This window comes from Idiotropiscis lumnitzeri, chromosome 14 (genome assembly GCF_059441095.1).
Source record: "Idiotropiscis lumnitzeri isolate Australia: NSW breed Sydney's pygmy pipehorse chromosome 14, RoL_Ilum_1.0, whole genome shotgun sequence".
NCBI lineage: Eukaryota > Metazoa > Chordata > Actinopteri > Syngnathiformes > Syngnathidae > Idiotropiscis > Idiotropiscis lumnitzeri.
In genome coordinates this window covers 17,845,640-17,873,374 of record NC_142404.1, presented here as the reverse complement: position 1 = coordinate 17,873,374, position 27,735 = coordinate 17,845,640, and the positions used below count along the sequence as shown (strand labels likewise).

General features: G+C 40.9%; 3 protein-coding genes across 7 annotated transcripts; all 3 read right to left on the bottom strand.

The window, feature by feature from the left end:
- Nucleotides 1-4,137: 4,137 nt before the first annotated feature.
- On the bottom strand, nt 4,138-9,426 carry fev (FEV transcription factor, ETS family member). Of its 3 annotated transcripts, none has more exons than XM_088314776.1 (4): nt 7,287-9,426; nt 6,766-6,856; nt 6,255-6,326; nt 4,138-4,901 (listed from the first exon to the last, which is right to left on the bottom strand). In XM_088314776.1, the coding sequence occupies exons 1-4, from the start codon at nt 7,386-7,388 to the stop codon at nt 4,330-4,332; spliced, it is 837 nt and encodes a 278-aa protein (XP_088170902.1). In that variant the 5' UTR covers nt 7,389-9,426; the 3' UTR covers nt 4,138-4,329. The 3 variants fall into 3 exon arrangements, with proteins under 3 accessions (XP_088170902.1, XP_088170904.1, XP_088170903.1); XM_088314778.1 differs by having other exon boundaries at nt 7,040-7,374; XM_088314777.1 differs by lacking the exon at nt 6,766-6,856.
- Nucleotides 9,427-11,174: 1,748 nt separating this feature from the next.
- cryba2b (crystallin, beta A2b) lies at nt 11,175-20,136 on the bottom strand. Of its 2 annotated transcripts, none has more exons than XM_088315677.1 (5): nt 19,898-20,136; nt 13,893-14,085; nt 12,653-12,794; nt 11,825-11,967; nt 11,175-11,522 (listed from the first exon to the last, which is right to left on the bottom strand). In XM_088315677.1, exons 2-5 carry the CDS (start codon nt 14,048-14,050, stop codon nt 11,375-11,377), a joined length of 591 nt encoding a protein of 196 aa, XP_088171803.1. In that variant the 5' UTR covers nt 14,051-14,085; nt 19,898-20,136; the 3' UTR covers nt 11,175-11,374. The 2 variants fall into 2 exon arrangements, with proteins under 2 accessions (XP_088171803.1, XP_088171802.1); XM_088315676.1 differs by lacking the exon at nt 19,898-20,136 and adding an exon at nt 14,794-14,959.
- A 2,845-nt stretch (nt 20,137-22,981) lies between these two features.
- On the bottom strand, nt 22,982-27,354 carry umps (uridine monophosphate synthetase). Of its 2 annotated transcripts, XM_088315243.1 has the most exons (10): nt 27,108-27,354; nt 26,164-26,317; nt 25,968-26,092; nt 25,577-25,764; nt 25,407-25,504; nt 24,885-25,045; nt 24,689-24,806; nt 24,400-24,575; nt 23,955-24,069; nt 22,982-23,666 (listed from the first exon to the last, which is right to left on the bottom strand). In XM_088315243.1, exons 1-10 carry the CDS (start codon nt 27,255-27,257, stop codon nt 23,488-23,490), a joined length of 1,464 nt encoding a protein of 487 aa, XP_088171369.1. In that variant the 5' UTR covers nt 27,258-27,354; the 3' UTR covers nt 22,982-23,487. The 2 variants fall into 2 exon arrangements, with proteins under 2 accessions (XP_088171369.1, XP_088171370.1); XM_088315244.1 differs by lacking the exon at nt 22,982-23,666 and having other exon boundaries at nt 24,020-24,165.
- Between the last annotated feature and the right edge of the window lie 381 nt (nt 27,355-27,735).

The following is a 27,735-nucleotide window of genomic DNA, read 5'->3' as shown; positions in this document are numbered from 1 at the left end:
GGCTCCACTATTAGCATTCAGCCCAGGTCCGCGTCTGACGGTCTGTCTGTCTGCCCGCCCGCTCGCTCGCTCGCTCGCTCGCTGCATTCTTCTTCTCCTGCTGCGTCGCTATAGCAACGGCTAGAAGTGAAGGCGAGCCGGACAAAGTGGAAGCAGTTCAGCGCCGAGAGCAAGTTGATCCAGCGGGCAATCGATAAACACCTCCGCAGATTCTCCAGATCAACATTGGCGATGTATCATGACACTGCGCAGCGGGACGGAATATTGTGAGCGGAAACAAAAGAAGTGCAGAATATTTCAACAATACAAAGACAAACAGAGAAATGACACGAGAATTGTGGATTTGGAGTCGCGTTGCAACAAAATGTAGCATCACCACTACTACTTCTATTACTACTTGTGCCACTAAGAAAAATGTTTTTAAAAAAATTAATAAATAAATCAAACATAAACAGAGCTGGACACTTGACCCTTTTTTGCCGGTCAGTCGCCCGCCCTCCGGCCGCGCGATCTCTGAATTGTTCCGGCCTCGACTCTCCGGCCTTATACATAAAAACTGTCTGACCCCGCCCCCCGCCCAAAAAATGGGCGACCGGCCGGACCAAAGGGCTGCCCAGCTCTGCTAATAAAATAAATAATCAAATGAAGGCAATTTACTCTCAATGTGTCTGTAAGTAAAAAAAAAACAAGTTTGTGTGTATTTCCAGTGTGCATTTCAGAGCACACGCACATATTTTTGGTATTGAGGTCAGTAAAAATCTGAATAACAAAGACGTGACTGCGTGAAAAAGCTTTGCGCACGGTATTTCTATTGGTTTCAATATTTCCTGTGAGGCTAAATGTCCCACGTCACAAGAGTGGGGAAAAAAAACAAAAAACAGAAGCGAAGCGAAGCGAAGCGAAGCGAAGGTAAACAAAGTAAGCAGACACCTCCTCGGGATTATTTCTATTTTGCTCGCTAATCTCTTCAACACGATTACTGCAGCGTTGACCCGTTTATTTAAAAGCACACAGGTGAACTGAGGCGTTACCGACTAACTTCATTTGTATTTCACATTAAAGTTCTTTTCCTCATCTATTGCCACTTTTTTTTTGGGTGGGGGGGGGCATACATTACATAACATCCGTCTCATTTGAATGGAGCCATACGAGTAACAAAACTGGCTCTAATTTCTTTCATTCAACCACACACCTACAAACAAAGTGTCCTTTGGTGTCCTCTTCTTTGAATTTTGCCGATGAATCATTTCTGCGCATCCGCATTCATTCATTGATTCTTGTCTTATGTAACCGCCTACTAAATCCAGTGGTGGATTTTGTCCAGCTTCCATATTCATGCCATTTGGGACATTTGCTCATATGGCACCCAAAAGTGTGTCTCATCCGTCGCCTTGAGCCCACCCCAGATGTACAAATGTACACTTCTTTGCCTTCTCCTTTTCTTTTTTTTTTCTCGCTCTCTCTGTGTGTCTCAATGTCTCTCTCGCAACACTCCGTCTTCCTCCCTCGTGTTCACAAGTCTATTTCAGTAGCGTGTCGGCGTGTCGTTCTAATTAGTTAGCATTCTCTCCAGATGGCTGAATGACTCATTGACTGCAGTGTTATTTAATAAATGAAGAATGCAAATAATGATTAGAAAAGGAAAGGAAAGGAAGGGAAGGAAGCTCGACCACATCCACCGACCCGTCCACACCGGAACAAAATCCAATAAATGAAATCTGGTGGATCTAGCATGAAATCTGGACCATTTAAATCAAGCCCATGTTGGCATGTTTCCCCTCAAAAATCATGCTCAAAATACTTTAGGAAAAAGTGAACACCTCAAAAAGTCCACAAACATTTTTTTTCCCTTTTATATATTCGTATGGAGGGCCCACACACGTGATACTCGCTGTGCTAATGCGCTAAGCTAAGCAGCGCTAGGTTAGCACTGCTAACTGCTTGTTTTCTAAAAATTTATGCTAGCATTGACTTTGTTTGGGATACATTAATCAGCACAATCATGACAAGAAGACACTGTTGGTACAAATCGGTGAATGATTTGCTACGTAGAGCTAACCAGACAGACGATGGAATCGGATTTTTGTCAAGTCCAGCTAGCAAAAAAATTGTGAGTGAGCCAAACCAAAGTCTTTTTGTAGCAAAGCTAACCAGAGTTGTAGCCCACCATGTTTGAGAACCGTGGAGTGTTTTGCTCGGTTTTTCCTTAAAATGTTATTTGAATTTTAAAAAAAAAAGTGGTTTTCTTTTCACAAGACAAATCAAATTTCAACATTTTTTGCATCCTCGAATTGTATCGCACCCTATGAATTGAGATATGTATCAAATCATCTTTCAGGAGAAATGTGCACCACACACCATCAATTTGACATTACTGATGATTTATTGTTTCTTTGTATCTAATTAACTTGGAAAGTTTGGGCTTTGAAGAGCTTTCAGATGTCGTTGCGTATTATCAAATATGACAAAAGTTACAGCGGTATCGAGTTGCATTAGAATCCCACGGAATATTCCTTCTGTTATTTTTTTCATATGTCTCGCTTCTCCCCACTTGGGAGCTCACAATCTCCTCCTGCGGCTGACAAGGAATACACAAACCAAGTGTTATGCAAGGGTGCTGATGAGGAGAGTTGCTAAGCAGCAACTGTTGAGGTGAGATCAGCGCCATTGCGTGCCATAAAAGACTTGCAATAAGTATCATTTTGCTATTATTACCTCCACCGAGAGACAACCTCAACCTTGTGCTCCGCAATAGTCTCTTTATTTGGCTGGAAGCACAAATTTTCAGTTACAATTAGACTCGTTTCACTGTGCGTGTGTGTGTGTGTGTTGCTTCATTTTACTGAAAGTGTTACATGTGCACGGTGGATATTTTGGGGTTAATCTGTAATTTGCAAATGTATCCAGGCTCTTTATCTGTCCTGTGAGCTTCTTGTTATATAAGAGAACTTCTGGTGATGAAATTACAGCGCCATCATCTGGTTGATTGTGGTCATTGCAGTTGCTAATCACTGCTTAGCCAGTAGTACAATTACAATACATGCGGAAATACAAGTTAAAAATAAAAATACACGTTTAAAATTTTATTCGAAATTTTAGGAAAAAAAATCTGAAACACAATAAAAATGTTTTCTAATGACAAAAGTGGGAGAAGTAAATTTGTTTTAACTATTACAATAGTAATTAAAAAATGTGAGAAATTAAAGAATAAAACATTTTCATGACGCGTATCCAATTACAAAATGGTGGGGGGATTCATTATTATTCGATTTATAATAATGCTACTAATATTTTGTGGTTGTTTTCTTCCCCGGCGTTTATTTACCGAGTATTGGCCGCACGATGGCGCTAGTAGTCTACTAATGCAGCTCAGCCATTCGTTTGCATTTCATTGACTCACAAAAAAATACAGATACAGATATGACGCAACAAAAAGAAAAAAAATAACTTTTTATTTTCCTTCCAGACCTCTTCATAGTCTTTTTTTTAAACAGTCAATCCCTATTGGTTATATTTTCACGAATCCTTCTGGAATTTCTTGAAGGATTCATGTACATCTATTCACATCTTTTTTTTTCGTGTACTAAAATAGGGCACGTTTAATCTTCTTTCAAGTGTGTACCGTGCTGAACAAATTGATTAGAACTTGAAGAGCATCATGGAGTGATTGATTTGCGAGAGAGGAATTTAAAACTATTATTATTTTTAAGTTCAGTTTTGTAAGTCCATTGTTAATGTTGAAACTGTGTTTTGTTACACTGACTTACAGAACTTGAACCTAATTTTTGATGAATGTGCTGTTTTTTTATGTTGGTCATGGAGAATGGCACTTAGCGCATTTTATTTCATTTTCATTTTTTTTTTTCATCCGCTCTAAAGTACAGTACATTTGTGAAGTACAGTTCAGTTGTATTTAACTTTGAAGGTCAATACATTCGCATTCCGGTCTTTTAACTGTTTGTTGTTTCTGTTAATTCAAGGTGGCCTATGCAGTTTAGAAGCTGCTGATTTGTTGCGCGCACACACACACGCACACAGGCACGCCCACGCACACACACACGCACACAGAGAAGGGTCAAACTGACCTAAATTGCAGTCGGTCGCTTTTTGCACCCCATCATTGGGTTATGTTTGACCCAACATTTGGCCTATTCGTGCTACCACGAGAGATGACTTTTATTTTTCTATAGTTGGTACTTATGGTGTAAACAAGCGCCGTCCCACTGCATTTGTTAAGCACCGCACACGTCACGTTTCTGCCCAGAAAGTTCGATCCTTTCTCTGCATGACGTCACCAGCGTCATGACGCAGCGACGACGAGGCAGTCAGTCAGTTGTAATGATTATTAATGTTGCTCAGCGTGTTGATGCCGTTGACGCCGCAGCCGATGTGGCTCGGGGCCACGGTGGCGAAGGGGGCGGGGGGCTGAAGGTTGGTGCCGTGATGGTGGTGATGGTGGTGATGGTGGTAGAGGGCGGCCGACGGCGAGCCGGCCCAGTAGGAGAAGCCCGACGGGCCGACGGCGGGCGCCACGTGCAGGTTGAGTTTGGAGATGCCCGAGAAGGGGATGGGCGAGAAGTTGCCCTGGAACTTGTAGAGCGCCTGCTCGGTGGAGGATGGCTGGCACACTTGGGCCAGGCCGTGGAAGTCGAACTTGTAGGCGTAGCGCTTGCCGTGCACTTTGGTCATGATGTTCTTGTCGTAATAGTAGCGCAGCGCCCGGCTGAGCTTGTCGTAGTTCATGTTGGGTTTGCTCTTGCGCTCGCCCCAGCGCCGGGCCACCTCGTCGGGGTCGATCAGCTTGAACTCGCCGTTGGTGCCCTCCCACGCGATGCACGACACGTTGCTGCTGTCCGACAGCAGCTCCAGCAGGAACTGCCAGAGCTGGATTTGGCCGCTGCCTGCGAGGCGAGTCACGTGGGACGGGGAGAGGGGGGGGCGGCAGACAGAAATGACCGCCACGTTGGAGCAATCGCGCCGGTCACGCGTCGTGAAAAGAAAGGGAAAAAATACAGTGATACGAAGAGGAAGAATACAACTTGTTTGCAAAATTGGCGTAACATAAATAAATAAATAAATAAGAACGGGGATTATTATAACAATCATATAAAGGAATGATAATAATAATAATAATGTTTTGTAATTGGCATATATATGTAGATTACGATAACAGATATAGCATTACAGATGATGATGATGATGGCAATAATAATGAGAATATCTGAAATCCCGTTGAAAAGCGATGATGAGGATTATGATCACAATAAAAACTTAAATACGGTTATAACTGATTTGATGATCACATTAAAAAAGATGATGCGGATGATATTAATAGCAATCATAATAGAAATAAGTATGATAATAAGAGAAATAACTTTCAAATTAATAACGATGGCAACAGCTACAACATGATAAATGATGATGAAAAATGATGAAATGTAAAAAATGATGTGTCGGATGTAGATTAAAATAGTAATACAAACTGATGATGATGGTAACATTAAAAATTATGACAATTATTATAATTATTATTATTAGTCTCAAACTGAAATTATTCTCTCTTTTTCTGACTAAATTGTTTTTCGTTTTCATTTGAAATTTACTTTTTTTCCCTCTGTGTGTCAGTTTAAAAAATGTCATTATATTTTCCCTTGAGTTAAATGCTTGAAATAATTTCCTGTTCTTGGAATTCAATGACAATATTATTTCAGGACTTTTTTCCTCAATTCTATTGTTGCATTTTATCTCACCTTTTCTAAAAGCGAAATAAGATACAATGAAAAATACGTTTTGTATTCGGTCATCTAAAATGTCTGAAACAATTACTACGATTTTTTAACTAACTCGAAATATTCGAAATCATTTTTTCCTCTGACACTTATTTCAAAAAACAAAATATGATCAGGATCAACTCAGATAAATGAACTTCTTTTTTATTTCGTTATGAAATGGTCATCACAAGACCATCCTGTGCGTGTGCCATTATTATCATCATGAAAATTGTCGTTTTCCTACTGTAAAAAATAAGGACATCATAAATGTCTCACACAAAACGACGATGAAAAAAAGACGATCACAGAAATGCATAACATTCCGTTTTGTAAGTGTGACGATAGTTTTAGAAAAATGACAAAAACCTGCTGAGCTACACGAAAGCAAATTCGTTTGTTGATATTAATTTGCAAATATGTTGCATAACTTTTTATTGGCTACTATAATATATTTATGTTGACATCGTATTTTTAGGGCCTCACCTTTTTGTGCTCCAGTATTGATCGGACCCCAGGATGTTGCTTTGTTGTCTTTCAACAGATTTTCCGTCGGATCTGAAATCGGACACGAAATAACAACAAAGTCATTTCCATGAAATCACTTTGACGGATTTCCACTTTGACCCGTGACAAACAAGCAAAAAAAACTCCAAAGTATGTCCTAACAAAACGCAATAATCATGTCGAAGTGTGTAAATTCGCTCGATGTGACAGCAAGTGATGCTGCTGCTGCTGGTGCTGCTGAGTGAGGTCTCGATCGCGCCGGTCCGGGCGGGTCCGGCTCCTCGGAGGAGCCAGGAAACGCGTCCAGGAAGACGGATTTCCGATTTCCGACAAAAGAGCGCACGAGCTCAACTCGCAGATTGAATTGAAAAGAAGGCGACCGACGCCGTGGAAGTGCAACGCCGCACAATGAATGCAAGACGTCGCCCGAGCACAACGCTTCAGAATTAGAAGGAAAAAAAACTCCTTTTGGGGTCCAAACCCGACGCACCTGAGAGGAACATGTTGAACACGAGCTTTCCTCCGCTCTCCCTTCTCATTGTGCTCACTTGTGCACAAAAGGCTTGCCTTTCATTTGCTTGCTGCAGGCGGAGGAAAACGGGGGGATTTTTTATTAAACTTTATCTCATAACTGTGATCTGGAATAAACGCGAGTGGACAGATTGAAGTTTCCAGGCAACTGTCAGCGCCCCCCCCCATCTCGGAGACAATATTCAGACAGCAATTTCCTCTGCTGCATTGCTTTAATTAAAAGAGCAATTTACCTCTGTCAGCCCGCCTTGGCGCCCACAATAAAAAAAAGGGTGGGGGGGGAGAAAAACGCACACAGGGCGATAGAAAATTGGGCCCTTATCAATCCGCCATCACAGTTTAATAAAGTCGCCGCGTTAAGATCTGAGTTTCTATGGTGAATTGAAGTGTTTGACATGGAAACCAGTTCACGTCTTGCTTGATTTTCCGCCTCTTTTGCTCTCGGCAAACAGACAAGTCCGCTCTTCGGACAGGATTTACCTTGAAAAGCACGCTCGGGTGGACGTCGGACAACAAGGACGCGCGGCACACATGTGCTGCAAAGCTGCTGCATGCAAAAAAAAAAAAAAAAAAAGCATACATGGGCTGGATGGACAAATACAATGAAAAGGGGGCAGATAAATTCACATTTGATTCAGTAGATCAGTTAAAAGAATAAATCAAGAATAATGAGCAACATTGAAATACAGTAGGCCTAAGTGTTCATCAGAAACTAAATTTTATTTCCGGTGGTTGCACGAGATAAAATCATTTTTTTAAGAAGACTACACATGCACCTAAAAAATAAAAATGTGAAATAAAATTGAGAAAATTAAATACTATTTTTTTTCCAGTGTATCTTTATTATGTTGGTTTTTTGTAAGTTACTGAAACATTTTTGGACAGTTGGAACATGACCACGTATAGCTTAAACAAAGAAAATCGACTTAACATGATTCAAATAAAATGTGCAACATGATAATAGTAAATTAAAAACTATTCAAAATAAATAAATACATAATAAAAAATCCTAAACTATTATTAGCCCGGTTCTGAAATGGACCAGCATGTTTACAATTAATTACAAAACAAAAATACATGCTCATGGATTGTGCTTGAAAAAAAAATATGTATGCAGTTCGAACATTTCAGTTAGTGATTGTTTTGCTTGCCCACATACCACTGCCTTATAGTTTATTTCAGTTGTATTTAACTTTATACATTTTAAGAGCTGTTTAGCACAATGTGAGTATCACTATCAGCATTCAAAACACAAAATCTCGCCTTTTTTTAAAGAACACAGATACAGTACAGTACGTTAAAGTGTGATCATTTCTCACGTTTCAACGTGAAATTTAGCGCATTCTAACGTGAAGCTCAAAATATTCCAATGTGAAAGTGATCACGTGATCATTTTTACATTTTTATGTAAAACGTATCACGCATCACGTTTTAAAATGCAAAATTTCACATTAAAATGTAAAAATTATTATCATTTTACATTTTAATGTGAAACCTAATTATGTACTGTATGTCATTTTAACATATGAAATTATACATTAAAATGTGAAAATTATTCATATAAATGTGCCGATGTTCATGTTGTACCACGAAACCTACCACGTGTAATGTTTTAACACGTTAAATTTTACGTGATACTGATTAAAGCTGCAATCCACAGGATTTTTTAGTTTCGAATCACTACTGCCACCTGTGGCCGAAATATGAAATTGCAACCTCCTTTCTCCACGACGTGCACGTTTCGTGTTGTAAATAACATCATCATTGTTTACCTATGGAAGAGAAAGAAAAAATTGTGTGTCGCTTTTAGTACCATCTTGGTACTCCAATGCTCAAATTTCAGCTCGAAACTCTTAACGTGAATGACGTCACATCCATTGAAAGCTTGCGAAAAATTTGAACACGATTACATTCTGAAAATAATTTTCCAGAGGCTTGCAAGAATACATATTGTGAGCAGTTAAATTGTTAATCTGCCATTTAAAAAACGTGTCAGTCATAATGTCAAATGAAAAGGCTGTAAAGATATTTTGGGGCAAAATTTTGCGGAATGCAGCCTTCAATCTTATTCTTCGAGGGTCAGTGTCCTGCCTATTTTCCATCCCTCCTTGGTGCAACACACCTGATTCAAATGATCAGAATCATCATTTATCTTTTGCAGACCCTGCTGATTATCATTTGAATCAGGTGTTTTGCCTCAGGGAGAGATGGAAAACAGGTGAGAGACCTGAGCTCGAGGAACAGGATTCAGGACCCTCGCTTTAAAACAAGAACATTTAAAGAACATTTCTGTCTTTTATCAAGCCGTAGGTCAAACATCACATTTTAACACGTCATGTCGACTGTTTTAAGAGCACACAAGCGTAATCGTCCACCCCCACGTAATCAGAGGATGAAATCGGCGTGCTCTGCAAATCATTTATCAACTCGTGACTGATCAAACACATTCATTCTGCATCAACATTCTACAAACAGCCTTTCGTGTTTGTTTTTTTTCTGCTCATTTGAAGCTCCCGGGAGCCTTCAGCACCTCGCAAGGGCAGAGGAGGAGTCGCCCCCCCAACAGCGCCCCCCTCCGGTCCAGTCCGGAACGGCGACTTCTCGGCGTGGCTGACGGGTGTCTCTCGCATCCCAGACTTGCTTTAGCTGCCTGTGTCCAAGTACACGTCGCAGGCAACTTAAAACAAGCCTCGAAGGCTGGACTGGATCCACTGCGGAATGAAATTTCTGCTCCACGAATTTAGCATCAGACTGACGCCTTGTCCTTGGTCTAACTCTGCAGTGACCGTCCACGTCTCTTCAACGTCCCGGCAAACTTACCTTTGCCACTTTGTGTTCCGAGTGGCAACGCACCTGTACGCGAACAAGCGAGCGAAGTCAGTCCTCGCCGAATGACAGCAGAGCGGCTTTAATCCGACTGCGTAGGAATGCGTATTTGACAAAGGTGTGCGCAGTGCACACAGTTACACATTTATTAAAATATCCTGTTTTTTTTGGGTGTGGGACTGGGAGTCGATGGGAGACTTGTGGGTGTGTACACGGACTCGCACGTCCTGGACAGCGGGAGGGGTGTGTGAGTGTGCGTGTGGAGGTAAACACACTCCAGGATCCAAGTGTGTGACTGTACAATAAATATGATTCAGTCACATTAGAATAGCCAAACAAAGGCAAAACTTTCCATTCCGGTTCCCGTTTTAAACTTGGAAGAATTCAAACAAGAGCTTGGTACGACCCGAAAGTGCCGTTGGTGTCTTTATGAGAATCATGCATGCAGTCGTCGTGAAAATGGAGCTGAATCACAAAACTCGAGGTCTTCAATATTTGTACACACTCTAAAGTGTCATTTTTTTTTTGTTCAGCTCCACCCAGAAAGTTAGGTCAAACTTCCCCAAGTAGTGGTACATTTTGACGCAAATTTGATTATTTTTGACCAAATTCTTTCTTGAGTGTACCAAGAACATGTTGGGTCAAGGTTTTGATCTTTGTTTTATACTTCACACTTAAAACTGCTGTCTTAAAAGTAACTCAAATTGTGTAAAATCGCTAGCCCAGAGCTCGGTCCAAAAAGGGATGAGACAATTCCGACAATTTAGCAAAGTCAAAAAAAGAATACAATTAGTGTGAAAATTTTACCGCGGCTTGATTTCATTTGAGGCAACGTTCTGTGGGTCATGGGGTGGGTTTGGTGGGGGCGGGGGGAATTGGATCATTTTGAACAAAAGAACATAGAAAGTTGGATCAAATTGAGCCAAGTCATGGATTCTTTCACAAAACTCGAGAGGGAGCCTTTGTGCCCCAGGTGAAATGAATACCACACTTCAGGGAATTTACGGAGTGGATGAAATAATTGACTCAGTAGTGAAATGAAAGATATTTTAGGAACGCAAAGTGACTCACTGTCACATAATTAGAACATTCAGTATCAAAATCAACTGGCCGACCTTCCATGACAAACATTGAACAAATAAATTAATCTTGAGATTACATTCTTTCTCTTTTACAAAATGAATGAAAATAAAGCATTTGTTGTGGTGCACGTTGGCGCCCTCTGGTGTGACACAAAAGAATCACTGCTTGAGCACAGTTCAGTTGTGTTGAACCTTTTTTAAAGGTATTTTTTAAATTGAACTTTTCTTATATAAATATATATATATATATATATATATATATATATATATATATATATTTTCTTTAAGTACAGCGTTAATGTTTAAACTGTGAATTTTATACAGTATACAGCTACAGCAACTGTATATATTGTATACATGTATATAGAACTACAATTCCAGCGCGTAGTTCAGCATGCATGTGTCGCATATGCTGTGATTGCTACCATTTGAAATGTGAAAAGAACATTTTCGAGCAGCCTCCTTTTGAAGAAAATCCTTTATTTCCGATTTCCATAAACATGCTTGAGCATAATGACGGAAGCAGGCACTCAGATATCCATACGTGTCGAGCCACAGTGAGAGAGAAAGACTTGAGTCCAATCCGCTGCTGCGTGTCGGTGCTCAGTCCCGGTCGAGGTGAGGAAAGATATCAGTTTTTTTTTTCAGGTTGGGTCAAGCCTAGTGCTGGATTCTCCGGATGGACTGCAACTGGTTGGTGTGAGCCTGGGTGCTGTACTCATTGTAGTTTTTGTACTCGCCTTGGTGTCTGTCTCTCTCCAGGATGTACTGGTAGCCGCGGTAACCGGGGAACTGGTAGGCCACCCAGCTGTCACGCACACACACACACACAAGTCGCATTACAAGTATTCATGATGTGTAATAACACTGTTGTAAAAGGACATCTCTGGCACTTCGATTCGCCGTTGGGCAGTGCCCTACCAGATTCGTGCTGAAAAAAAGATTCTGATAGTTGTACTGTCATTGAATTCAAAAGAAAACGGCAGTTTGCGCTGTTGTGGGAGCGAACACAGCCGACGTGCATTGTTACTGATCTAGTCTTCTTATGCCTCTATTAGTTTTATTTTTTATTTTTAAACTATCTTCACAGAAGAGTCATGGATCACTTACGCTCCAGAGTTCACTTTGAGGGACGGCACCTCTTTGGTGCACCAGCCCATGGCCTGTAGGGAGGGGTAGTCGTCGCTCATCTCAAACTTTCGGCCCTGGAAGTCCTCACTATCGTACAGAGTCACTTTGCTGTCGCTGTGGTTCTGTGAGAGATGACATTTTTAGCATACGACAGTCAGGATCAGGCAGAATTTGATTTCATCCATAGCAGCGCCACCACAGGTACAAGCGCTCCCTCTAGTGATGCGCCGAAGAGTCACTTCATTGCCGCAAGTGCCTCAGCAAACTTCGCAACAAGCGGCAGGTACGGAACAATTCTTCAAAAATTGAGGCGTGAAACTGTTTCATGCCACTTCCTGTTAAACCGAAAACTAAGACAATTACACATCTCCTATGTCACAATTTGGTCAATGTTAAAAAATTTTTACACCTCTATATTGTTGGCCAGTCCACAGGTGTTGGTGTCGGTTACAAATTGCTGACCAATCGGTGTTCAAAATGGCTTGCGCTATTTGACGATGCAATTATTATTAATGGTTCAACAAAAAAAAATGAAAAGTAATGATTTTAAATAAATGAACAAATATTTATATATTTTTTTTCATGAATACCGCCCAAGTTAATTCAATTCAAACAAGCAACAAATCATAAGCAACATCAAACCGATTTATTTCTCAATACTTGGGCTGCAATATGAATGAAGAACAGTCCATTTTAAAATCCATTACACCCCTCATATAATAATATAATTCATGTTCCAGTGTCTTATAATAAGATGAAATTCAAAAGTACACAAATTCATCAAACGGAAAGAACAACGGCACTTACGGCACACTTGATAGGTCTGAAGGAAAGAATGTGCTCGGTCCTGTAGCTGCTGTTTCCGCTCCAGGCCTCGTAGCGAGGGTAGTCGCCCTTCTCCAGGATAAACTGCTGCCCCTGGAACTCGGGGTACTCGTACCCCACCCAGCTGCAAGTGGACCAAGAGATGACGGATGGCCGTTAGGATGCGACTTTGAATTTTTTTGGACAACACGGCCACGAAGCGGCGCACAAAAGCTTGTAATGAACACAGCACGCAGCTGCTTTTTCGTTCAAAGGCGGCACAAAGCAAACATTTAATTCTGCTGCAGCTGAACGCGTGTTATCTGATCGGCAGTCAGTCAGCCATTATGGCTCCTGGCCAGCAGATGCTCACGGCCGGCCGGCTCATATCGCAGCCGGGTCACACTTGATGCATGCTAACCAGAAATGCAATAATACGCGCGTGTAATTGCGGCCACGTCGGGAATAAAAAAAAAAAAAAAATCAAAACATGTTATAAGGTGATAAATTTCATGTTTGTTGAGTTTGTGAGTGAAGGTGTGGGCAAATCATTATAGATTGAGCTTCACTTTTTCAATTGGACATTTTTTACAGTGGAAAGAAAGTCTACACACCCATAATCTAATGCGATTTTTATTTTTGTGATATTAAAAATAACAACAACAAAAAAAATGTTAGTAACTGGGATGCGTTCATACACACCTGCCACCATTTAAGGGCCTCTGATTGACCCCAAATAAATTTCTGCTGTTATATTTTCTTTTTGCTTTCAATGACAATCTTGAAGGTTTTGCGCAAAAAATGACTGATATTTTTGAACTGCTCATAATTCCTTCCAACTTGACTAAAACTCCCAATTCCTGCTGAATAAAATCAGTTCAAAATAAAGTTCAGCTGTTCCAGTACTGAAGGCTTTTTCTCACATTTTCTAGGACAACCTTGAAGGTTTTTTGAAAAAAAAAATAAATAAATAAAACGACTGGCGTTTCTGAACTGTTCATAATTCCTTCCAACTTGATTACGGTTGCCACTTCCAACTGAATAAAACCAGTCCCAAATAATGTCGGTATGCTATTGGGTTTTTTTTCAACCTTGATTTCAATGGAGGATAACAAAATGTCCCAAACGCATATGGTTGGTACTTGTTCTGTTGTGAAGGTTGAACTGTTCTCATATTTGAACAGGGGTGTGTAGACTTTTCTCATGACTGTTTGATAACGTGGGGTAACAGTGTCATACTTACGGTCCGTTCTCAACCTTGATGGAGCGGATCTTGTTGAAGCCTCGCTCCATGATGTTCTGGCAGTCCAGCATAAACTCGCAGCGCTTGCCCTGGAAGTTCTCCTCTTCCCAAACGGTGATCTTGAACTGGCCCATTTGCTCCAGCTGCTGAGTGTTCATAGCTGCTTCCGCTCGCTGCCGTCACACTTTGCTCTCTGAACCAAGCACAAACGAGCGTTGCAATTGAATGGAGCCGCTGATTTGATGTGAATGTAACATTATTTAAATTTTAACACGTTTCAACAGGTCAATTTGAAAATAATTACGATAATACAGGAAAGGTTATCCAAAAATTACCCTTTTTTTTTTTTTTACATTTTTATAGAGGTCCATTTGACCCACTGCATGTTTTTTCATTTAAAAAATAATAAATTCAGAAAAAAAAATACAATTTAATGTAAATTAAAAACAAAGGATAAGAGTTTTATCCCAACATTCATTTTTTCCCAATTTTTTTTTAAAATACTTTAAATTTGACACACAATAAGGTTTAATGAGAATCAACTTTTCCAGAATGTATGGACCTTGATCAGCGAAAGATCCTCATGATTAAAGAATTTTGTAAATGACATGATTTGTCAAGTGCAATATTAATATTAGTTTAAAGAAAACAATGATCGTAGGTTTTACTTCACAAAAATCTCAAATTAAAAGCCTTTGTCACTCGCATTTCAATGCAGATCACTTTTTTAAGAATAAATTCACCAACTTCCCGCCCTATCACAATGACGCTGCCTAATCAGAAACATAATTTTCATTTGCACGACAGCTTTCTAAAAAATGATGGGCATTTTGACTATGACCCGCACACACATAGCTGACCCCAAATCTCGGTTGTTAGTCGAATATGTTGACATACTTACAGACGGTACTGAGTTGAGACAAATCCAGCAAAATCAATGACGGGGTAGACCGCCTCGCTGGTGCTTTTATAGGGCCGGGCCCCCCCTGGACCGGCGACCCGGCGGCCTTGCACACTCAGCAGCCCAGCGGGCCTCGCTGAAAGGGCGGCATTAGCCGCGTGCTTTGTGGAGGCTTCGGGCCGCCATTGTCCTCAGAGCCCACAAGCCACTTAGTCATCACTATGGCGGCCGCGACAGGCATCGGATTGACCAGCGACCATACAACCGTAACCCACTGACGTGACACTTTGATTGCTGCCAAAGGATAATAGGCACATTCTGAGAGCTGATCCGCTCTGGCTTTTTCGCTCTCTCACTCACACACAAACAGAGGCAGGACACTGGAAACATACTGAGCAGTGTTTCCTAATATTATATGCACAAAACACTTAAATTAAAAAAAAAAAAAATGTGGATCCATTGCACAGGTTGCCATCTAGTGGAAGAGTGTCATTGGCATAGATCGTACCAAAGATTTAAAGCAGTGGTTCTTTAACGTTAAACATGAAGCACCACCTAGAAATAAAATTTACATATAAAAAAAATACCAGTATTTAAATAATGATTTAAATAAAATATATTGCATATAGTGGTGCTCAAAGGAGGGGGGGGTTACAGGGCGCTGACCCCCGGGTATATAATGAAGGGGCATCCACCGTGCACACACACACACACGCACGCTCACATGCGCGCACACACCAAGTCGATTAAAATTTGGTTTGTCAAGGCAGACTATTTGACACAAGTCTTGTATTTGGTACACTGTTCAAATGGTCATATCATACCAATTAATAAAACCTGTGCGTGTTCATCGCAGACCACCAAAACAAAATGCAGTAATTCACTTGTTGTTCAGTTCATGCATACTTGGAAAAAAAATCACTTATACACTTGCCAAATTTTTTTTTAAAAATCTGTGTTTTATCGTGGTATCAGGGGATTATATAAATGAAACCCGAAAGGGAAAGATGTGAAAATATGGCAGGGAAATAAATAAGATAAATAAGGCCGCAGCAAGGTAACCTGGTGATTAGCACATCTACCTCACAGTCAGGATATTTGTCGATTCGAACTCTATCTTATCCTTCGTTAGTGTGACATCTAGTGGTCGAATGGATATTGCAGTCAAAGTGGACAGAGAGAGAGAGAGAGAGAGAGAGAGAGAGAGAGAGAGAGAGAGAGAGAGAGAGAGAGAGAGAGAGAGAGAGAGAGAGAGAGACAGAGACAGAGACAGAGACAGAGACAGAGACAGAGACAGAGACAGAGACAGAGACAGAGACAGAGACAGAGACAGAGAGAGAGAGAGAGAGAGAGAGAGAGAGAGAGAGAGAGAGAGATGTAATCCATCCATTGTTGTTGGACATGTTTGTGTGTGTGGAGCAGGTGAGGCTCAGGCAGGTGAAGCTTATGTGGACGCAGATGTTACACACACACACGCACATGCGCGCACGTGTATGGTCCGCAGCGAAAAGTACCGAAGCCTTTGTGTTTACAAATGTCATAGGAGTCAGTATTCACATTCAAAGTTCAACTGCAACTCATCGACTCGAGAATTATCGGGATAATTGATTCATCAATTGCATGATTTAAAATCCTTACAAAATCAGCCTCTCAGCCCCCCCCCCCTCAAACAAAGTTCTCAGATTTTTCCGCATTTCTGAAATGTAATTCGGCTTATGTTTAAAATCAGGAAGCAAAAGGTGACATTAAAAATGAAAGACCACCTTTGCTGCTACTGAACACACCAAACGTGGACGACACACCACACACTCATTTTCCTGTTAAATCTACCGGTGTGTATTTGCATGTGATAAGCACTCTAGCTCACAATCGTCTCTCTTGGGGGGCAAAAAAAAGATCTCAGGAACACTCGAACATTCACATGTTATGCTGTCATTTCTAGAAGATACAGTAACTTTATTCTGCGAGTTACGCTCGAGGACGTGTGCGTTCACAATGCAGAGCAAGCTCTTGTTTCCGAATCACTATGAACACAACTATTTGAATAGTCAGTGAATGCACCTGCACACACATATGAGAGTGTTTGCATACACACACAAAAACACACGTGACTTTGACTGGCCTTCGTCAAGTGGAAGGTTGCCATGGCAACTAATCCAGGTAAGAATGATGCGAGGAGGACATCTGCCCTGACGACATGCGAGCGTGGACGTCCCGCAGAGCAGCTGGAGGACAATTTGTCACCTACTCCTGAGTTGATGTAGAAAGGAATATGGATTATTATGGGATGGGGATTATTGAATTGTGGTGACAAGCACACACACTACATGGAAATGTTTAGTGCAGTGTGCAAACACACACACACACACAAACAAACAGGGAAGTAAGGAAGGATCACAGCACCCAGTGACCCAGTGGCATTATTAATCGTCTCTTTGCCGCAGTTACAGTGTGTTGCTTTTGTCTTTTTATGGTCTCCGAGTAAGGACGTGTACGTAGTTGGTGACTGCATTGACATCGATGAATGTCAAATCTTAAAAACACGTCTGAAAGCTGTGTGTCAGATGACTTAAAAAAAACAAACAAATGCAGTCTCACACATTCAGACAAGCTCTCTCTCGCTCTCTCTCTCTCTCTCACACACACACGCCCACTCACCCCAACGAACACACTAGCAACACAAATCTAAATTGGCTGCAACAATATTAATAGTCATACTAATAATACTAACATATTTCTACTAGTAAGGCAAAATATTCTCATAATTATCCCAACAATACGAATACGACAAATAATGCTCATGCTATATGAATAAAAATGATAATTGTACAAGAACTTAAAGTCCACATAACCAATCCAAAGCACACAACAGGCCAGTGTGTGACTACACTTTCTCCACCAATCATCATCTGAAATAAAAAGCAGCTTTGCGTTCATTTTTGCAGCTGCTACCAACACAGGAAACAAAGACACTAGTTGGCCAACCCAGACAGGGAACAAGCCTCGGGCATTTGCATGACTCTTGATTAGCAGTAACTGTCAGAGGAAACAACACGCACACACACACACACACATGCACACTCACGTCGCCTCTGGGAGCTACTCAGCCAACCATTTCGAGATAGTAGAGCACGGCGGCAGTTAGGCAGGCTCCACAAATGCAATCATGTCGCCGGTGTCCAGAAACAGACGGTCGAGTTGTACAAAAGGCCAACTGAACGTGGAGCAAAGTTCACAAGGTGACTTGTGTGTGGACGGGTGATTTGGTTCATGCAGGCCTTTAATGGGGTCACAGCAATTAAGTGTATTCGTGAAGTGAATGATTGCGTGCTCTTTGATAAAGATAAGGGCAAAAGATTCAGCCTTGGCCAAACAGGTTATATCCACTCCAAAATGAAATAATTGGCATTTGTTTTAGAGTCTGAAAATATTCTCTGGAAAAAAAAAAAACACGTAGGGCCATCACCTAGACATCACACACAAATTAATACAGTTAAACCTCTAAAATGGAATGTCCCCAAATTCATACGATTTTGTGATTTGTCCAAAATCCTAAGAGGGAAATTCAAAACATGTGAGTCCATAGTTTCGGAAAGGAGTCATTTTCGATCCATGCTCCCTCTAGTGGTATGCAGAAAAAAACACAGTTCAGTTGTATTTAACTTTTGCCCAATCCAGTTGCATTTTATCTTCTAGAAATGTATTTTTATCTAAATTTTATGTGCTATGCATTTTAACTGAATCATTAAGAATATTTACGTGTGATAGTAATATAAATTTTTTTTAAAGAAAAATTTTGGTCTCGTTACACTTGGTGTAAAAAGTTTTCATGGATGGTTATGTCGTGTTATAATAAGACCATAGTGCTGTAGCATATGATATTTGTTTTCTGTTAGTGTTGGGAGTGGCCAAGCAATCCTGTCGCTGCAAAATAGCTGCAAGGCGACTGCGGCTCCCGTAGCTGTTGGGTGTAGCAGTCGGCAGTAGCGGCGGCAGTAGCGGCGGCAGGGCCAGTTAAGACTGTCGGTAGCAAGTCGGCAAGGTAACCGCGCAAGGTAACCAGGATACTGACGAGTGTGCGCTCTCCCTTCCTCTCGGTTTGAACAAATATTGACTTGCTGAGGCAAATAAGCTGTCAGGCGAAGAATGACGGGGAAGACGGGATTTCTAATGACAAGCCAGTTAAATGTGATTACATTTCATGAGGAAATTATCTTTTTACGAAGGGTTTGGAAGTTGGAGATTGGGGGCCGTACAGAGAATGACAGGGTCATCGCTGTTTTTGTTTTTTTTTTCAACACACTGTACGCTAACCGAAGCTAGGCTGCGTATGCTAATGCTGCGCAAACACCACATAAATTGACTTTTTGGATTATTTGCGAGACTGAAGCATGACTGCTCCATATTTTTTTTACACAACTGAACTGAACAGTAATCCATGTCGTTGTCGTTGCTGTTGGATTACTGTACTGCACAGTACTTTGGAGTCAGCCAGTCTTCCCTCACATGTCTCCCGTTGGTTCAAAATGCTGCCAGTCGCCTCTTAACCGGAACGTGTAATAGGGAGCATATAAATGTGCTGTCCTTCTACTTTAGAATTTTTAAGATTCTGCATTTTATTTTCACATCTCAAAATGGTCTCTCCCCACTTGACCATGTTCTTGTTCTTTTTTTAGGCCAAGTATAAATAAATGATTAATTTCTGCCATATTGTTTCTTATCTTTAAGATAATCTAAAATAATAAACGTATTCTTCATCTCACAGAGTTTGAAAATTAATTTCATACTTCAGGTAAATAGCTCTTAATTGTGCATGCATCTTAGCTACATTCAAGACTCTAAATTCCAGTTCAGGTTGGAATCAAATGGAATCAAATCAAATGTATTGTCATTGCACATGTCATCAAAATGTTCTTAACAGTTACAACCCATCCAAGAGACATAAAAAAAAAAAGACCAACAGAGGGAGACAGAATGGGAAGCCTGACTGGTTGCCAGAAGGCACCCCGAATTTTCTTGAAAACTCCAAAATTCAACGATACGATATAGCACTTCACAATCAATATTTATCAATATAATTGGAAATAAAATACATGGTACTCACCAGAGATACTGTTGTAGACCTTCTTTCTTTGCTCGCCCATGTCTGTGCAAGCTAGCTATAGCGCTCATTCATGCTGTTCGGAAAGTGCTAAAAAAATATCATTTTTGGCGTTTAAAAAAAAAGCCAGCCAGTAACAGTGTCGGTTGAGTAATCCTAACCATGTTTTCTTGAAAAGTGTACATTGAGATTTTTTTTTAATTCATGACTGACATTGTCCTTCGTCTGTGAATCAATCTTTGGTCTGTCATCCAATCAGAGGGCTAAACATAGACTATTTGGATGAGCCAATCAGAGGACGTAAAAATGCTGCGGTCACTCCGAGCCTTCTCAGCGCAAGCGGTGAATCGAAAATCCATTTGAAAAAAAAAAAAAAGCTAAACTATTATTTCAATGGTGTGTGCGTGTGTGGTTTGTCACCTTTTCCCACATGTCTTGTCAACTCATTAAGTTTTCGTTTGCACCTGTTCTCGTCGTCCGGTTTCTTGGGTCGACCATTCAGCTCCGTCCAGCCACAAATGGCTTGTCCAGGTGTGCCTTGTTGTCTCGTTAATTTGATTGTATTTAGTTCCCTGGATTTGGTCAGTCTGTGTTGGTTCATTGCTGCTCTTTTTAGTTACGTTAATATTGTTTTGTGTTTGTTGTCGTAGTTGCTATTGATGAGCGCAAACTGCATCAGTCCAAATGACAGATGGTCTAAGCAGGTGTGCATGTGTGCGCGTAATGTTTAGTTAACGATTAACAAAATCTGCCATTAAGTCCATCACTGAGTTGAGCGGTGCTCGCCTGCAGCCTCGGGTGATGACGTACGAAGTGGACATGGAAAAAAGAGCCACCGTGAATGTGCCACTTGGAAAATGATTATCCAAAAGGCGTGAAGGGTGGGGGAATTTACACAGATTAGCATCCCCGCTCTTGGAAATGTCATCTTTTTAATAGTATGTTCCCAGATACAAAGCAGATTATGTATTAGATGGTGAGTAAGTGTAATAAGGGATCGTTTTCCAGTTGATCTCGTCAATTTTATTGTGAGAGCCGGTAATGGCTCGTCATTTAAAAACCAAAAATGGGTACAACGTCCGGTTATTTTGATTCAAACTTTGCGGATTGCCATCAACTGGATGAATAAGAATCATTAAGAAAAACACTTTTTTATTTTTTTTTTATTGATACTCTGACAATTCCTTAAAAATGACCCACAGTTTTGAAGGCAGTTATGCTATTACGGTAACAATAAGGTGGATTTTTATTATTTTTGTTACTATAAACTTCGACCCATCCATATTTTCTGAAGTCCATGCATATTTTTCGGAAATAATCCGGACAAAACCCATTAAAGCATCGTTGGCGACATCCCAATGAGATTCACACCCAGAACCTCTCGCCTGTGAGGCAGACTTGCTACCCACTTGGACTCCGTGCTGTCTTTATGATTTTTTTTTTACCCCTACAAAATAAAGACCCAGTAGACAGTTTGTCATAATATAGAAATAAAATGCATCTCTAGTTTTCGTTTTATTTATTAAAACTTTTTTTTTCAAATATATACATTTGGATGAGTACATGCAAACTTGGTGACATTCGTCTCTACTCACACAATAAATAGAACAAGTTTCATTGCTGTTTTCGTCTGACTTCATGCAAAAATTACCATCTACTTGTCCTGAGGTGACAGCAGCAACTTGTTGTGCAGCTCGTGGATTCACAGTGTTTATTCTGATGGGGGGTGTGGGGAGGGGCGGGGGGGACTCACACATCACTGAGGCGCAGCAACCAACAAGCAAACTTTGCGTCTCCAGTTGTCAAACCCGTACCTGCGTAACGCGAGCCGAACGAACAAAACGTCACCTTCAGGTATTGTACGTGGGGCTCAACGTGAAGCAAATACGGACTCGCGTGGAAAAGTCCCTCGTGGGGACCGCACGTGTGTGCTTGGACTCCAAATTGCGCACAAATTGCGCACGGTGCTCCCTAACAGCTGGCGTCTTTTTTGCATCACGCGCTGGACCTTTTGGAGGACACATTTGTACAGGTTAGAACCACGAGAAAAAAAAGGTGAGAGGAAGTGAACATGAGCAATAAAACTTACCTTTAAAAAGAAGAAGAGGAAGAAGAAAGAGCGCGGTGGATCGCTCGACTTTGTTTGGCGTCAACTTTTGCGCGCAATGAACTCTTGTCAGGAACAGGTATAAGCTTTTATACTTCTACTCTCTCTCTCTTTTCACTTCTCTCTCGCTCTGCCTTTCTCTCTCCTCCCCTCACGATGGATGAAAAGCAGAAAACTCCTCGGGGTGCGCAGACACACCTGTCGCACGGTGCGTTGCTCTGATCCAATATTGACACAATGGGAGGGGGCCGCAGGGGGTGGGGGGGGTTGAAGTGAACACACACACACACACTCATGGAGTCATCCCTCTCCTCTCTGCCAGGCAACGTGTGTGACCTTTGCGCCTATCCGAGCGTCTCATTGGAATAAAACAGTTAACTGACATTAATGGAAAAAAGTGTATTCACGTTTGTGTTGATTTATATTTTATTAATCACAATTACAACTATCCACAACTTAATAAGTGAGAAGTTTGTATAGTTTAAAAGAAAGCGTTATGAAATTATGATGCAAATTTATTTTTAAGTGTACGCGGTTAAAAATGATTTTTTACATTTTTTTAAAATCAGAGATGCAAGTCAAATTTTCTGGGTGATTCTTTTTGCGTTGATTCCAAATCGGAGATATTTTTTCATTGGCGCATCAGCTTTCTATTATGATTATGATTACAATAAAATATGTCATATAGTGAAATATTTTATAAAATTCATGATTCTATGGTTAGGTTTAACAACAAGTGGACATTTCTTTCTGAAAGAGCTACAATTTATAATGCATGGTAAAATCCATATTAAACGAACTTCGATACTAAAACAAAAATTGAAAAGATTTCAAACATCACTATCAATATCTTCCTCTCCCATTCCCAAAATAAGCATTTTAGTTTCAGCGAGAACTCAGAATTGTCTTGTTGTGAATAGTTGCTTATCTGTGCACCCTGATTGGGCAGTGACCAAGTCTGAATTGAATAGATAAATTGATTTAATCAAATGATTTTTTTTATTCAAAGTTGACAATGTGAAAGACAGACAAGAAACAAACAAAAGTCACATTTATATGACGAGAATTCCCTCACTCGATTCAGTTAGAGCATATTTGGACTGGTTGATAATTGTCACTGGTTTAAAACAAAACAAAAAAACAGGTTACTACAAATACACAACCCTCATTATTTCTGAATAAAGAAAGACATTTGTGCCTATAAAGTGTTCCCTCGAAAGTCTGTAAATTAGCCCGTACATACAGTATGTAATCAAAACCAGCAGAATGAATGAAACTACTGGTAATGCAATTGCGTGGAAAAAGTAGAGTTCAAAGAAATACTGCCAGTCATTAACGCAACACTAGAAAAAGAAATGCAGGGGAGCAGCTTTTATCAAATATAAAATGTGCAACTACCAACATACGATATGTTGTTTGTATAAAGTCGTAATCTTTGACTTCCCGACACACACAAAAAAAAATAAAAATCCTTTTTGTTGAGCTCTTAATGGTCACTGGTCCCCATCCTCCGTGTGTACGCCTCCCAGCCCGACTTCCTGTAAGCCTCGGCAGCATCCAGCCTATCGGAGGCCTCCAAGATCCCTCGTCCAACGATGATGACATCAGAGCTCTTGTTGTAGATGACCTCCTCTGGGGTGGTGTACTGCTGGCCTAAAGCGTCTCCTGTGGGGTGTCAAGAGGAAGCAGGGAGAGGAAAGATGAGTCAACAGGCAACTGGTTGACAACTACGCAAATCTTTGGGCCACAGTGCCACCTTGTGTTTAAATTTAATTACTGCATCTCAATGCAGGAGTTTAATTCAATCGAGATCCAACTCGATGGCAACAAAAGTGAGTACATCCAGAGAACAATGTACCGATAAATATACAAACCCTTCAAAATAATTCGCTATGCACAAAAATATGTATTCGCGAGCAACAAAAATGAGTACACCCCGTCGTGAAAACACACCTCCAACCTGCATTCGCACCCCAGGTGTCATGTGGATGAAATCGGGCCTCTTTGTGATCTTCGAGGTGCAGATGAAGCCGATGACAAAGTCGGAATGCTCCTCGGCCATTTTCACCTGTCCAACCACACGTGTGAGCGATATTCCAACAATCACATGACAGGTGTGCCCCTTTTAAGCAATGAACGCCTCCAAACACATAAATCCACTGATCTAAAAAAAAAAAAAGTTACTATTTTTTGTAGCATATCAGATTTTTGAGATATTTACTTTTTGATTTTATTCAAAGTTTCCCCAATAAAAGCTTGCAAAATATGGATTTTACGTGTGTGGGGGCGGGGGTGGGGTTCTATCTGTTACAGAACCTAAATCTTAATTCATAAATATGTCTAAAAAAAAAATAATTGGCCAGTATAGTTTAACAAAGCAACAAAAAAGCTTTGTTACCGCAGCCTTCGTGTACTCGCCAGTCGCCAGCGAGCCTTCCGAGCTCATCTGCGCGATGAGCAGACAGCCTCGGCCCAGAGGCCGTCCGACAGAAGCCAGGCCGCTCACAACGCCGGATCCGGGCACCATGTGAGCGTTCACGATGTGGGACCAGGATGAGATCTGGTACAAACCACCTGTGGAGCAAAAAATAATTACACACAGGAGTTAAAAAAAAAAAAAAAATTTTTTTTTTAGCACCTTCCATTAGAAAGTTGGAAAGAAGTTTTGCACTTTTTGCCCCTCTCACCTTCATACTGATGCTTGACCGTGTTCCCAATGTCCGCGAATTTGCGATCTTCAAAGATGAGGAAGTTGTGCTTCTCAGCGACGGCTTGCAGTTTCTGTCTGAAAACCTCAGTGTAGTCCTGTCCCGCACACCATAAAAAATCGTTATCGTCTCCAATTTTTTGGTACAAATTCTTCCTGCAAGTTCAGCTGACTACCTTCAAGATATCTACGTGGGTCTTCAGGAGGCAAATCTTGGGGCCTAAAGTGTCTGCGAGCTGGAGCAACTCCTCACTGCTGGTGACGTCAGCAGACAGGCAAAGGTTGGACTGCTTCTCTGCCATGATGCTCAGTAGTTTTGACGCCAGAGGGTGAACATCTGCGGACACAACAAATATCATCTGTACTGAAAAAGAAAGAAACTAGCAAGTTCTTCAGCATTGGATTTTCCCACTAGTAGTACTGTAAATACAGATTAACAAGAAAATATGAAACCAATTTTTCTCGCACAAGACCATGCAATCTCACCCCCCCCAAAAAACGTTTTTAAAACATTGAAAAAAATAATAAAATAAGTGAATAGATGAATTCGCTCGTGGCAAACCGTCAGTATGTGGGAGTCCACTGTTGTCGACAAGGAAACATGTTTTTTTTTTTTTTTTTTTAATAAACTCAGATGTTGCTATTGTTTCCTGTTTTTACATGAAAGCGACACTTTTGTATTGCACTGTGTGTCCTACTTGGCAGTTTGGCTCTGGCTTCATAGCTCAGCTCCAACTTGTGTTCCAAACGTTGCTTCTTCGAGGCCGGATCGTCATTTCCATTCTCCTCCTTGCGACTGACAAACACAGGAAAATTCCACGCATGGGTAGAATGTTCACTGGACATGCAAAGACACGAAGACGTGTACCTGAAGGTGTTATTGTCCAGGATGAACTTGCGTACGTTCTGGGCGGTGTGCGCGTCGATGCGCTCGGCGGCTTTGAGCACATCCAGCAACTTGAACATGGAGATGATGGGATGCAGCCGGATGCCCTTGGAAGCCAGCATGTCCACTGCGCCTTGCTCTCGGTCCATCAGCACGATGGCATCCGTCACCTTTCACGCACAAGCACTGCATATTTGATGTGTTTTTAAAGTCACCGGGACATTTGTGAATGTTATTTTGGCGTCGAATGTGATTGCGGATTTTTCCATAATGCACTTGTTCCAAATGTTTTTTCCCATGTTGTCTTTTTTTCAAAGCTTTTTGTTGACTTATACTGCATGACCGTTTTTGTGGTGTTTTAGTCCTGCTGCACCTTCAGTCCTTCTTTGTGCAGCACTTCAACCGTTTCCAAGATGCTACTGCCGCTGGTCACCGTGTCTTCAATGATGAGGCACGTATCTCCCTCTTTAAACGAGCCCTCCACCAGACGCTTGGTTCCTAACAGAGACACGGCATTTGGACTTTTCCCAGTTTCTTAGATGCTCAAGTATGAAAACCACGCCTCCTACCATAGTCCTTGGCCTCCTTACGCCTGATGAGCATGGGCAGCTCATTTGTGGAGCAGATAATGGTGGCCATGGGCAAGGCCGTGTACGGAACACCACAGATCGAGTCAAATTGGAGATTCTCATCTTGAATTCTCTGGTACATGAGCTTTGATACCTGTAAATGTAAATAGATGAAAGCAGATATGTGATATGATATCTATTCTGTAAGAATACTTACATTTCCCTCAGAAAATATATTATGTATGAGTAATGTCTGCTTATGGTGTGTGATACTTGTGCTATTATCCCAACAAGCATTGTTTTTCTTTTTCCTGAGTCTATTAATATTTTTCATTTTTATTATTACTATTTTATTATATGTATACCTTTGGAGTTGCACCATAGGACCGTAAAAAAAAATCATTATGTGTACCTTTCACTGACAATCAATTTCAGTAAAACCATTCTGATATTGCAACAATTTGGTATCAATCTGACACCAAGTAACTGAAGTTCCACCATTAGCAATTCAATGAAGAGACAGATGTTGTTTTAAATAATTACGGGGTCCACAAATCATTAAATTGATGTGCATTGATTGTCATGATCTTTAAATGCTTCAGCGATTTTTCTTTAGTCTCTGTGTACTTTGACCGAAGAATGTTAGAGACAGCTTGTTGGAAGTCATTTTAAAATTTGGAAATCGCATGCATTAACTTGATTTGTTTTTGTATGGTTGTTTTTATCGACCCGCCCGATATCATTCGTGAAACAGCACACGCCAAAAGCAAACAAGAACAGAGTGATTTAATGTGGAACAGCGACAACGAGGGGAAAAACTTTAATAAGGTTATTATAATATTATAAGAATGATTTCAGACCATCCGGGATAAAACATCAAGAGACGACTGTTGTTGTATCAAGAGTTGTACTTGAAGCACGCGTGGAGTGGCACACGTGTTTACCTGATTCATAAGAGCCGGGTGGGACACGAGCACCCTCAGGTCGATGTAAATGGGGGTCATCAAGCCGGTCTTGAGTTTATATTCGCCAAACTTGATCGCGTTCACATCTTGCAGCTTCAGGATGAATGCGTCCATGCAAATATTGGCCATGTTTGCGTCCCGATGGAGTTGAACTGCACCAGCTAACTTGGGACGTCAACTCGACTTCCGCCAAGCTGGCGCTGGAGAGACAGTTACTTCCGCTTCCGGTCCTTCAACGTTAGCGTGTGAGAGCTCAACCGCGTTTTATAACAACCTGAGCTATTTTTAAAATGTGGAGCGTGGGTGGGTTGATAGATGTATTTTATTCTTGCTGCTTAGACGGTTTGTGGTGTGCTGCTCAGATTCAGAGAGCACCACACGTGATCATATCAGTCGTAGTACCAAGACTGACCAGAGAGAGGAGGCATGGCATCACAAATAATGATAATAATAATAATGATAATAATAATAATAATCACCATCATCATCATACTTGTATCTAAACTCAAAAACAAGATACAAGAGAATATCAACAACTAGATAAAATATATAACAACACCATTACTGAGAATAAAAAAGAGAAGTTCTGCAGTATGGGTAGTGGTAG